This window comes from Falco naumanni, chromosome 5 (genome assembly GCF_017639655.2).
Source record: "Falco naumanni isolate bFalNau1 chromosome 5, bFalNau1.pat, whole genome shotgun sequence".
Taxonomy (NCBI): domain Eukaryota; kingdom Metazoa; phylum Chordata; class Aves; order Falconiformes; family Falconidae; genus Falco; species Falco naumanni.
The window spans coordinates 16,410,662-16,423,707 of NC_054058.1; the positions used below are offsets into that span (position 1 = coordinate 16,410,662).

The 13,046-nt window shown below is 43.2% G+C and overlaps 1 protein-coding gene across 2 annotated transcripts; it reads right to left on the minus strand.

Moving 5' to 3' along the window:
• Positions 1 to 263: 263 nt before the first annotated feature.
• LOC121088719 (poly(U)-specific endoribonuclease-B-like) lies at positions 264 to 11,563 on the minus strand. 2 transcript variants are annotated; one of them, XM_040595206.1, is made up of 7 exons: positions 11,282 to 11,563; positions 6,432 to 6,527; positions 4,385 to 4,496; positions 2,017 to 2,138; positions 1,818 to 1,930; positions 1,074 to 1,227; positions 264 to 669 (listed from the first exon to the last, which is right to left on the minus strand). In XM_040595206.1, exons 2-7 carry the CDS (start codon positions 6,489 to 6,491, stop codon positions 412 to 414), a joined length of 819 nt encoding a protein of 272 aa, XP_040451140.1. In that variant the 5' UTR covers positions 6,492 to 6,527; positions 11,282 to 11,563; the 3' UTR covers positions 264 to 411. The 2 variants fall into 2 exon arrangements, with proteins under 2 accessions (XP_040451140.1, XP_040451139.1); XM_040595205.1 differs by having other exon boundaries at positions 6,432 to 6,531; positions 11,282 to 11,561.
• Between the last annotated feature and the right edge of the window lie 1,483 nt (positions 11,564 to 13,046).

Consider the following 13,046-nt stretch of genomic DNA (forward strand, 5'->3'; position numbering starts at 1 on the left):
AACCTCTTAGGAAATGAGGAGAAAAAATACGTAGTGTGGTTCTGCTTGTGCCTAATCAATGTTCCTGCCTGGAAGGCAAAGTTTAAGCAATGCATGGTTATTGCTCTTCCATTATCTGCTGAAAAGTACAGTTTTATCATGTGTGAAGGAAGGCTGATGTAAGTTCGATCCAGCCTTTAATGTGAGCAGCAGTTATGTTTCAGGGTTTGTCAGACACTGAGCCACAGCACACTATTAATTAAATACTCAATTGCAGACCAAAAGCGAGTAATCAGTTTTTATTTGAAATAAGTTGTATAAAACAACACATGAAAGTACAGCTTACTGCACTGTTTGGTCCTGTGTGTCCTGTTCCACCCATCTCCCCCACTGCCCCCCCCCCAAAAAAAAATTGCCTGATCGCTCTAGCTACTAATCTTCACTACTGGTGCTCAGGAGTACTGGATATGCTGTTCCAATGTGGTGCCCATGGCGGCATACAACGATCTGTAGCTCATATTCCTCTATCTTCACTGTTTCACGTGTGACTCTTTCCTCAGCCAGCAGGAAAATGATGGTATAAAGGGCAAATTCAAACTCCGGGCTGACACCAATAAAGGTGCTTCCAATGGGCTTGACCGAGCCCTTCCAGCTGAACTGGATGCTCAAAACTTGGTCGTCTTTGTCAGGCTGAAAGCATAAACAAAACAATGGAATGATGTTGACAGATAGAATTTCTGACTCCAGATTTTTGAGAGCACTGCAAGATTCAGTCACCCTTGCTGTACCAGGGTGCTATAGCTGGAGCACAGCCTTTTTCCTGTCTTCTGGAGTATACATGATCATTTATGTCAATTAAGCTTCAGCAGTGTTGCAATTCTGTAAACACCAGCAATGCTTTTTAAAATAGTTTTTGCAAAAAAAGGAGCTGCACTTGAGGGCATGCAAGTATTTCTTCTGCTTATATACACCTGGGCAAATTAGGTTCAAAACGGTTGAACCTATGATTGCATCATTGTGCCTTGATTCATTACGACAGCTTTTACCTCTGGTTCCATTTGTCTTATTTGCAAAGGCACCCTGGTTGTTCTTACCCTGGTTTTGTTCTTCCGAGTGACATATCCCTTGTAGTCAATTTGATTGCGCTTTTCCTGAAGGTAAAATTGCACCCAGTTGTGCAAACCTAAGATCTGTTTACCACGCCTTGTTTCTCCAACAAAAACGTGTTCAAAACCACAAGAATCAGGTCTGTAATAAACCAAAGAATATTAGATAGGTTTTTACATGTTTAAATAGTTCAAATTGGCAGAGGCAAAAGGCAAGAAGATGCACAAGCTTGTTTAGGTTGATTCATGAGCAGTTATTTTATTTGTATGGATTTGTTTGGGTTTCTTTCTTACTCTGCACAAAACTTGCAATGAAATCTAGCCATGAAGTCTGAATTTGTATTTGATGATGAAGGTTGCTAGTAAATGCCACAGATGCTTCACTGCTGCTTGTCCAGATTTTAGCAAGCCTTCTGACACTGTCTCCCATAAAAGACTAACAGACAAACTGATGAATTCTAGATGGGAGAACTGCATGAATGGTTGCGGTTGAAGGCCTGTGATCAGGGACAAAAAGTGCAGCTGGAGGCTATATACTCTAATGGTCAATTACTATTAGTATCTGATCAGTAAGTCTTTAAACACAACCTGTGTAGAAGCAACAACCACCCGATTTAGGCCGTATTCTGAGGTGGTTTTCGAGTTCTGTGTGTAACAGATGGCACTTGGGCTTGTATTTACCTAAGTCAGAATAGTGTAGAGATTATCAGGGGCCATATCCATCAAACATACCTGTCTCCTTCTTTCCTGGCATAGAGCTGGAACCAGATGTCATAGAGCTGATATTTGAAATCGGTAAGGTTTGCCTTTGCTAGGTTTTTTTTAAGCAGATATTCATGAGCTAGCTGAAGGATATAAAACCAAGATACACACACAGTTTACTTTTTAATTCAGTGTTTTCAGCGACTAAAAAAGATCTTGTGTTACTCACTTTCATGACTTCTGTTTCTAAGATAGCATCAAGAAAGCAATTGTTTTCAGCTATTTCTTCCTGAGTCACTACTTCTGCTACACCAGTTGATGTCTCATAGTTGTCCAACAAGGAAATAAAGGCTGCAGAAAAAGAGAAGCTTTCAGCATGCTCATCCCGATGAACATGCCATATGCCTGATCATACCTGTGATTCAGACATGAGGGAGTGCCATCATAAAAAGATGCCATGTGACATGCCTTGACAGCCCTTAGAGAAAGACATTCACATGTATGTCAAATTTAATGCTTGGCTAGGCTGTTGGGTGTAGGTCTAGAGGTGACTCAAGGCCAGACCACTGATGTTCTTTTAAGATAAACAGCTTGCTACTGAGTGTCCTTATGGAACCAAGTGCTGAAGCAGTGACAACCTTCTACCAAAACAAATCATATCTGACCACCAAAATTACGGACATAGGCTTATGAACTTGAGCTATGCTGGCAGAAGGCTTTGTGAGCATTACTTCAGTAGAGGAATAATACAGCATAAACCTACATGACATGGCTTGAGCTAGAGCGTGTGGCCACTGAGTGGATGTGTTCATTTTCTCCTTTGCACCCCTTTTGCCACCTGATCCCTCCTGTCACCTCATCTACTCGTGCTCTGACGTGCAGCGGACTCGGGGGGCCGATTCAGCACACCAAGCTGGTAGAAGAATACTTGTGGTCAAGAACTTAAGTAATTTTCTGCCAGGTTAGTGAGCTGAAGGGACTTGGTGTAGGGTTCAGTGAGTACCAGAGCTGCCCTCAATAGACACAGAACTGTGTGGCTCAGTGAAGAGTGGGGTGAACAGAGAAAAACTGTGCTCTCCATTAGGCCAGCTGTTCAATCAGCTTAATGGAACTGTATCTGGGGAAAAGAAAAATCAGGGAAAGAAACATACGTTCGTAGGCATGCTTGAAGTATAGCCCCCCACAGAAATGCAAGAAGTTGCTGTGGACCTAGTGCTATCTGAAAGAGTGTATTGGGTTTGCATGGACAGGTTTTGGTACCTGGGGGGCTACAGAGGTGGCTTCTGTGAGAAGCTGCCAGAAGCTTCTCCCATGCCCAGTGGAGCCAATGCCAGCCACTCTGAGGCGGGCCCATCGCTGGCCAAGGCCGAGCCCATCAGCCATGGTGGCGGTGCCTCTGACAGCATGTGAAGGAGGAAAAAAAAAAGAAATCTGCATCAGTGAGAGAGAGGGGTGAGACTGAGCGAGAGCAACAGCCCTGCAGCCCCCGGGTCAGTGCAGAAGGAGGCAGGAGGGGCTCCTGGCACTGGAGCAGAGATTCCTCTGCAGCCCATGGTGAGGCCCATGGTGAGGCAGGCTGTGACCCCACAGCCCATGGAGGTCCACAGTGGAGCAGTTATCCACCTGCAGCCCATGGAGGACCCCATGCCAGAGCAGGTGGATGCCCGAAGAAGGCTGTGACCCCATGGGAAGCCCACAATGAAGCAGGTTTGGTGGCAGGACTTGTGACCCTGCGGGGAACCCATGTTGGAGCAGCCTGTTCCTGAAGGACAGCACCCCGTGGAAGGGACCCACGCTGGAGCAGTTCATGAAGAACTGCAGCCCGTGGGAAGGACTCACATTGTAGAAGTTCATGGAGAACTGTCTCCTGTGGGAGGGAGCCCACGCTGGAGCAGGGGAAGGGTGTGAGGAGGGAGTAGCAGCAGAAGCAGCGTGTGATGGACTGACTGTTACTCCCATTCCCTGTTCCCCTGTGCTGCTCTGGAGGAGGATGTAAAGAAATCAGGAATTAAGCCCAGGAAGAAGGGAGGCGTGGGGGAAAGGTGTTTTTCTGATTTGAATGGTAACAAATTAAACTAATTTTCCCCAAGCTGAGTCTGTTCTGCCTGTGATAGTAATTGCTGAGTGATCTCCCTGTCCTTGTCTCAATCCATGAGCCTTTGATTATATTTTCTCTCCCCTGTCTGGTTGAGGAGGGGAGTGATAGAGCAGCTTTGGTGGGCACCTGGCATTCAGCCAGCATCAAACCACCCCAAAGGGCTAGAATCTGTGAGCAAAGCAGGAAAAGATTACTTTGGTGTCCTTTTCAATACATGGAATAACATCAAAGCAATGACAACAGTCTCATCCAATTCACTTGTGGAAGAACCACAAAGAAATTCTGATTTTGGCTAAGGCAAAAAAGGATGTTCTTCCTAAGGGTGAGGCTATAGGTAACCTCCATGCAAATGTTGTGGAAACTACCTTCAAATGACATGTGGCCTGATGATCCTCACCACCATCCACATTATATATGATGTTACATTTTAGGCAAACACATAAAAACCAGCATGGATTCTTCAACTCACTTCCACCATTAACAAAATAATGGGTCTCACTTGCAAAAGTTTTTATGCTCTTCAGGCGTTCTTCATTCACGCTATGAAACAGCCGTCTGGCTGCGCTGTCCTGCACAGCACTGTCAGCTTGCTGTGCGGCACCTGCTTTTCCCTAGGAGAAACACCAGAGTAAAACAATGAAAGATGTCCTTAGAGCAGACAGTGCCTGCTTTTATAATAATCAAAACAAACCCCATAATGCTATCAGGATTCTTTGTTAGGAATTGTCTTCCTACGAATCAAGAGAAGACATTACAGGAGAACTGCCAGCATAAAGGAAAAAAGACATAATCTTTGACACTGTACAAGCCTGAAATTTCTCTGTTGACTCATTTTCAGAGATGATTGTGATGACTCATGTCCTAGTTCAGTTGTGATCAGTAACCAGCTGTGCTACTATGCTATATGCATCACAAGTAATAAAGGAAATAATGTAGATCCAAGGCTCCCTCCTCCCACCACAAATAAATAAAAAGAAGATTTGGGCACCTTCCTTCTCTGTTCCTTTGTAACCCGCAGATAGACTGCATATAATTTATGAGGCCATGCAGTGCAACAGAGGGGTTGTTTCTCTCCTGAGTCCCCACTCCTCAAGCTATCCAGTCTAATTCCTTTCTGTGATGATGCTTGAGCAATGCAGCTCCTCAGCAGCCTCCTGAGTAGGCTCTCTCAGGCTCAGCCTTTGTTTTCTGACTTCATGACTGCAGCCCCAGCCATTGCCTCAGTGCCAGGGAGATGCTGAGATAGTTCTGTGCGGCTCCACCAGCTTTGGACCAGTGCATCCTGGTGCTCTGAAGTTTTCAAGGACTTCTGCTTGGCTGCATTTAAGGTCATTTTAATCAATGTTACCAATAAGCACATCCAAAATGGAAAGGCGGCTTTCCTGGCAATTTTCAAGTTTCTGTTCCAAAGAGGGCATTCTCAGGGAAAGAGGAGAAACAATGAGTAGCAGTTTATTAACATGAGCAAGGGGTAACTAAAGCCTTATCCTGAGAAATGGAGAAACCATATGAGTGAAGTTTTCCCCACAGATTTTGGCCTGAGGTAGGTACTCCTTTTTCAAGTTTATCAGCAACAAAAATTATGTCTTATAATATGAAGCAATGTTGAAATAAATTGTTTGGGCACTTGTGTGAGTACAAAAATTGGATACTGGATATTCAGTGGCCTGCTGCCATTTGTGGCCAAAACAGATGGTCATGTTTGCACTGCGCTGAGCTGGCAAGGAGTGAAATGGCTGCTCATCAAATCTGATACCCACTCCTCCCTCACAGTTCCCTGAGACTGGTAGCAACAACCCTGAAACCCTCCTCACCCACACCTCTCTGCTACGGCACACCATGAATTCTTCAAAATCCTCCCTTATTCCCCCAAGAATGACTTGGGACCTATCTCCCCTTCTCCCTCACTGCAGGTCACCCAGACCATAAACACGAGCAGTCACAAATATACAGAAACATCCAGGGTGAAGGGGACCTCAGAACATCTCTAGTCCTGCTCAAAGTATGGTCAGCACTGAATCTGGACCATATTACTCAGGGTGTCATCTTGTTGGGCCTTGAAAACTTCCAGAGATGGAGATTTCACAGCTTCTCTGGGCATCCTGTTGTGGTTACATTTGCCCTTGTTGAATTTAATGATGTTCCTTCCTTAGCCTATTTCTCCAGCCTGCCTATGTTCAGCTGAAGAGAAGCCTGAGCATACTAACTTGATCATCACGGTTTGCTGTCGTCTGCAAAACTGGAAAGGCTGCACTCCATGTCATCATCCAGGCCACTGACAAAGATTAAGTGTTATAGGACCCAAGGCAGACACCTCAGAGACTCCACTTATAACCAGCATCTAGGTGGTGTGGACCACTGATGTGCTCTCTGTACTGTTCCAGCTCCTAAGTGATCCTTCATCATTAGGAAGTCCTGCCTATTCTGTTAGTGAAAACAATGAAGTATAGACAACTCTTTTAGCAAAAAGCAGTTTTGCAGACACCTTTTCCTACAGTACCGTACTGCCCTTGATACTCACGTGATTTAGCAATTGGTTTGGTTACCTGCAAATCAATAGTGTAGTCTTTCCCAGGCATAAGGCGGTTAACATCCATATCCCACATCTCATTGAAAAGTTTAGAAAGTTCATGATTTAAGGCCTTCCTGTCAAGCAATTCAGAGAAATACATGTTGTAAAAGACACATGACATTCCTTCTGCAAGTAAAGAGTTGTCTAATGTCACTGTATGTTCTGGATACTAGCTTGTCATCAGGACAGCTTTCCCTTCTCCCCACACCTTATTGTCAGTGCTGCTCTAAAATCCATAGAGCTTATGATTCATGTTGGTATCTAAAGAATGCAGGTAACCTGTAAGGAAACTTGAGCCTTCCCTAAGGTTATTTTAGATTTTCCATGCACTGAAATAAAAATGAAGATGGTGGCATTTCATTCAGGAGGATTCTATGTGAAAACCAGTGGCAAACAGGAGATTATCATCATGCAGCAACACTACACAACAGAACAGGAAGCAAAGAATTCTCTCTAGGATGCTTTTCTAGCCACAATCTTACATACACTCTTCCTACATTTTTTCCTGCAAGACTCCACAGTAGATATTCTTTCCTTCCTAGCATAAAGTTGAAACGGAGACTCTAAACACAGGGTCTGCATACAATAAAATTCTCACATGGACTGATCTCTTATGCACTTACAAACCTTCCTGGGCTGGCCTTTCCTCATTTTAATGGAATTTTGTCTTGCATAATAGTGTAAAGTTTTCAGAAGTCTATCCATCCTATTAACAAGGTTTAGGAAGGGTTGCCATTTGTGATGAACTGCCCAAAGGCAGCTCCACTTTCAAGGGCATTATGTCCACATTAACACATAAGATCAAGACAAAGAACACAGTAGAGAGGAAAAAGAAGTGGGTTAATCTTTAAATGACTGACAGTTGAATTAATCAGTTACAGACCAGCACATGTATTGAAGCTCAGAGAAGAACTGCTTGATAATTTTTAATTTCTCCTCCAAATTAGATGTTCTCAAGAAAAGAAAAGAAGTGCAGAAATTTGTCAACGATGGACATTTCTTTCAAATGCCAGTTTGGGCAACTTGCCATGATTTTAACAACTGGTTTTCCCAGACTGAACCAAGGCACCTTCAAGCTCAATTCTGAACCTCCTTAACTGATTACTGTTATGCCTTCTCCTTCTGTTCTAGCCAGAGTGGAGATACTTGCTGCATCCTCCTGCCAGTGGCAAATTCCGTGCTCTCTAGCAGAAACAGCAAACAAATACTGTGGTAAGGTCACCAACAGTCCTCTGGCAGGGCAGCCTTGGTGTCAGGCAGCTTGCAGAGCTTGGCAGAGAGCCAGGAAGAGCAAAAAGTGGGACAGGTGGGTACCTGCCCCCTTGTTGGCAGGCAGGGAATAGAAGTCATAGCAGAGGAGAGGGCATTAATCAAATGGTGGGAGAACAGTCTAGAAGCAGTACAGCAAGATTTTATGTGCCTTCTGTCCTGGACTGCACTTCATGGCTGGTTCAGAAACTGCTGGCCTAAGCTCCATATTGAAAGAAACAGAAAGTGGCAAACTGTGCCTGGAGCACTGAGACTTCTTTTTATTTCCACATTATTGAGCAATCCTTTTTCTCCAGAACTGTCAGTGTAACTGTGGGATGGAGTTCATGCAGCCCAAGATTAAAATCCTGAAAAGTGTAAGCAGTCTGTGCTTAACTCCTTGAGAGCTTGTTGCCCAAAGGAATTCACATCCCTGAGCAAAGAGGCAAAAGCAGCCACTTTACATTAATGCCCCTGAAGATAAGCTGCAGCAGCTGAGGAGCGTAAAGGACATATATGATAGTCATATTATACACTGCATTATTTGAGTGGGGAAAGCCACCTCCTGCAGCAGGGCAGGGCAGACAGCCGTAACTGCTTCAGCTGCCTCACCTCGGTCTGCTGCAACGGGGCATCTGAGCCATCGTATACCTCAGCTACGCTGGAGGCACCGGCAGTCCATTTTTGCTTGGGCTTTGCAATACTTTGAGATCATTGCTGGTGGAATTTTGAACTTGAATTTTGAACTGGGCTTGAATAAGCACCGATACCTGAAAGAAGGAAAAGGACTAAAGATTCTAGTATATGGGAGCCAAAGAATATGTTTGTTGCTAGGGTTAAACACGAATATGAAAGAAGATTTTTGCTTGGAACAAGTACTTGCATGGATCTTACAGTGGAGCAGAAGGAGGCTGGCACAGAGGGCACATATTCAGCCCTTGCCCAAACCGCAGGCTCTGCTTATACAGCAGAAGTGTGACTTGCAGCATCACATTATCCATACTGGCTGTGCAGCCCAGACAAGGCACCTGCTCAGCTTCACGGGGAGTCAGCCTCACAGCCTACCACGGAAGCCACCACCAGCGGCATTTTTATATTCAGCCATGCCTCCATATTCTTTCCAGAGTCTTAAGAAGAGTAATTCCTTCTCAAAAGAGCTCACAAACCAATACTAAACAGAAAATTGTTCATCTCACCAGCTTGGCTGAAGTCACGAGAGCTGGATTGGGAAGTTCACAGGACAGTACCAGAGATGTTTCTCAAACTACAAGTCTACATTCATGTTACCTTGGACTGACCTAGTCTTATCGGGTCACTTTCCCCCCCAGTTCTGGACCTTCCTGCTGACTACTCTGCTGCATCAGCTTTTCCCATCTGTTTGAGTACTGGCATAATACGTTTAATACAGTTTTCACTTTGGAAGTAACTACTAGTGGTGAAGAGGACTCTGCCATCTGTTGAATATCCAAGGTATGTGAAATATTATGGGGTATGTTAGGATTGATGTTTTAAATTTTTTTTCCCCATGTATACAGTATTTTATATACATATATTTTAGTATGTATGTATTTTGGTAAAAGTCACCTCTACAGAAAATCTGTCATCCCTTCAGTACCTACCGCTTGTTCTTGCTCTGCTCTTGGCAGATTTGTCTTGTGTTTATAAAGCATTGTAGGGCTTTGTTTGATCTTTCCTCCTTTAGAAATGTTATGGAATATCACACGAGCTCATGGAGGCAAGCTCAAGATGTCTGCTCGGGCGAGGGTTACAGCACAAGCATACCTACAGAATTCAATCTTCGTATTTATTTAATAAATATATTTCTACTAATATATACATCTTACTATATATTACTATATATGTATTATATTACTATAATACATCTACTAAATGTATTCCTGCATTCAGAAAATGTGTCCCAAAACTCTAAAGTAACTTAATTTTAGAAAATAAAAGCCTTTTCTCTCCTTTTTCTCTGCTGGATTCTACCACAATAATGTCATGGACTTTTCCTCTCTGTTTTGTTGTCCCTTTAGTTTCCAAACACAGCAGAGCCCCTGCACACATTGTAAATGAAGATTAGAATAACAAAACCTACATCCCTGCCAAAGCAAAGAACTTGTTTAGCAACTTACAGAGTCATGTTGTAAAACCTCTTTCTGGACAGTATTTCTTTAAAAAACGTCCATAAACTTGGCTTACACATACAAAGTGGGACAACTTCAAACAGAAGGAGCCCAACACCTTCATGCAAATCCATGACACACAGCTTTTAGGTAAGTCTTTCCTGGAAAAAATGTGTCATGTACTTACTCTCTGGTTTTCAATACAATTGCATGTATGACTCAAAACAGAGATTTTTATCATTAATTCTCAATCCTCTCCCTATGGTGAAATGTCTTAGTTGTCAGATTTGTGCTTTCACATAGAATAAATTATTTCTTTGCAAGAAGCCTGGCCTATTGGATTTTGTCCAATTGGAGTCTTAATTGGACGTGCTTACGTGCATAAAGCACCACCCGAATAACAAGAACACTTAGTCTGCAGTTGTAAGAGCTGAGAAAACTTTTGGGGGAGGCTTTTTGCAATAGTAACTCTAATGCACCAGCTGTGTGGCTGGAGCAAAAGAATCTAACATCTCCATTTTATGATAGCTTTCAAGGGAAACTTTCACATAGTGTGCCTGTCTTTTCCAAGTGATTTTCTTATATGAAAGCTTCATTCTATCCAAAGAATGTGCCCCAAGAAGAAGTCTTTTATTGCTATAAATCTGAAATGACTCAACACATAAAGATAATTAAAGAGACAGTGGCAAATCATGTGAGTAAGTCAACAATGTCAAAGCAAGAAAAACATGTATTGCAAATGGCTCACATGGAGCCCTGCAAAGCAGTGTTGATGGAATACGTTCTCCAAGTAAATTTGCCTTCAAAGATACTTTGAACAACAGCTGATTTTATAAAGCCTTTTAATCTTGGCATAGAGAAGAAAAACATTGAGAAAGCCTGATGAGCAGCTATTTACAGGAAGTTTGCAATCATTTAAAAAAAACTCGTTCAAATGTTGTGAAATACATGTATCGGCTTATAGAAGATACAAGCAATTCTTTCGGTTTTCCTCTTATGCCAGTGTGTATGTCTTTTACTTGAGTCCAGTGATGTTTTCCTCAGTTTATAGCTTGTATTTTAAATACAAAAGGATAAATAAGTCAGCTTTTGTGGGTGGAAAGGAAAATGCATTGTCAAGGGACAAACATAAAAGTGGGAAGTTACTTGGTGAACACTCTGTCGATGTCCTGGGCAGGCAGGTGGTATTTGAGAATCGGTTCTATGTTATCAGCTATGTTTAAGCAAAATCTGATCTTAGCATCACCTTATTTTAGCTAAAACAGCTTACGATTCAGTTGTCTCACCAAGTTCTTACGCTGAGGTGAGTTAGGAAAACAGATCAGAGATAGGAAGCAGGGTTACTGCTGTGCTGTATTTCATGTAACTCCCTTTTTACATGTCTCCCAGACGAATATCCCACCCCCACTTCCCTTTGCATTAGAGAAAAGTTAATGTGATTTTCTCTTACCCATGAGCCATGCCAGGAAGTTTTTCTCTTAGCAAACACACTCAGCAGGGATAAGGCAACCCGAAGCTCAGAATCCTCCTGGTAGTCCAAGGCATGGAGCTGTCACCCTCTTATAGGCTGCTCCCTGCGGAGGGCTGTCACTCAGACTGACAGGCAGCGCAGGCAGGTCAGGGAGAGGCAGGAGGTGCCAAACCCCACAAAAAGATGAGGAGTGTAAGGACAATGCCACTTCTGAGCTCTCCCAGCGCAAGCACACTCAGATCAGGAAGTCAGAGCCACCTCCGCCAGGCTCCTGCTTCGCCTTATCACCCCGGGCAGTCAGTGCAGCAGGGAATATAGGGGCGAGGGCTGAGATGCCCAGCGACCACTGCCTTCTCCCACCCGGCGTTTCACATACAGCCCTGAGAGCCCCGTACGAACTTCAGGCATGAGTCACGGCATTGCATATGCAGTTATGTTGGGTTATTTGCTAACAGATTTTAGATCTCTGTATGAATTTTGGGCCCAGAAATAAGCACTTCAAGTGTGAAAGCCTTGACTGAGATGGATGGGCCGTTCTAGTCTTGCTGTATAATAACTCAGAGAGAAAAAAAAATTATAGATGGGGAAGAAAAAAAGTGTGCTTCTATTTACAGCTGAAATTGCTAGTTATGACATTGTTAATATTAGGAGGCATTTTAATCAGGAAATGTTTTACAAAAGCAGCACTGGAAGCAAGTGGTGGCAGGTACAAGTAGGTGCAGATACCCACTCCAGTGCCTGGCCTGGGAAGCATTCGTTCATTATGTGGCTAAATTAACCTTCACATGGTTTAAAGCTTATTTTTGTTTGATTGATACTTTTAAAATCTTTTTCTTCAATAATAATTAGCTCCTGAAAAACATAGCTTTAAGTTTAAACCTATAAGTATATACAGAAGCCAAAATGGTTTGATGTTAGGCTACCAGTTATGCAAGTGGTTCTGTACCTCTGGTCCATACCCCTTCAAAGAATCGTATTAGAGCCAATCAAAGCTCCCGATAATGAAGATGCCTGACACATGGAATTGCATAGGGGACAAGACATGCAGCTAGCTCACTTAGAACACTTAGAAGTGAAGCTTCCTTCTGACACTGGTAGGGGAAATTAATGTATCTCAAAACCGAATATCCTTAATTTTAACATAAATCTTCTTTAGCATTTTTTGTTAGCATTTACTGCAGTTCTGGGTAAGCAAGATAAATGACAAAAAATACAGTGCCTGTGTTTATCAACTGAATGCAGGAACTCTTTTTCTGGGCTTCCATTTAAAATACAAATGCCAGCAGGCATATTCTATCTATAAGGAAGTTGCAACTCCTTTTTCACATTAGCAGAAACAGCCCAGGGAATTTCCATTTACAAGCAGAAGTCAGTGGATTTAAGTTAGTCTTTGATAAAACTAGAGGTCTGATTGGTAGCATCACTAGCAACTTCATAACCAAACATGTACTTAATTCTGTTGTAAAACTGCAACCCTATGATTTAGATGTTGAGCTAAGAAAAACTCAAGGATCCCAAAGAGTGTACGGAAACGAAGTGCTGATCAAAGGCTGATCAGCGCAGAATCTGGGTCATTCCCCTGTCTAACGCAGGCAGTAAGGAGACCCGAGTGTCCGGAGAGCAGCCTTGCTAACAGTGTGGGCTGGCTTTCTCTACTGAAGAGATCAGCAGTGCCTTGTCAAACCCATTGCACAGGGCAGCGCACATTTGCTGTGCAGGAGCTGACAGCAGGCTCCCCTTGCTC

Coding starts and splice junctions, on each gene's coding strand:
- LOC121088719 (XM_040595205.1), bottom strand. Junction 4,497..6,431: donor ACTACACTATTGATTTGCAG/GTAACCAAACCA, acceptor TGTTTCTCCTAG/GGAAAAGCAGGTGCCGCACA. Junction 1,228..1,817: donor GCCAGGAAAGAAGGAGACAG/GTATGTTTGATG, acceptor GGTTTATTACAG/ACCTGATTCTTGTGGTTTTG.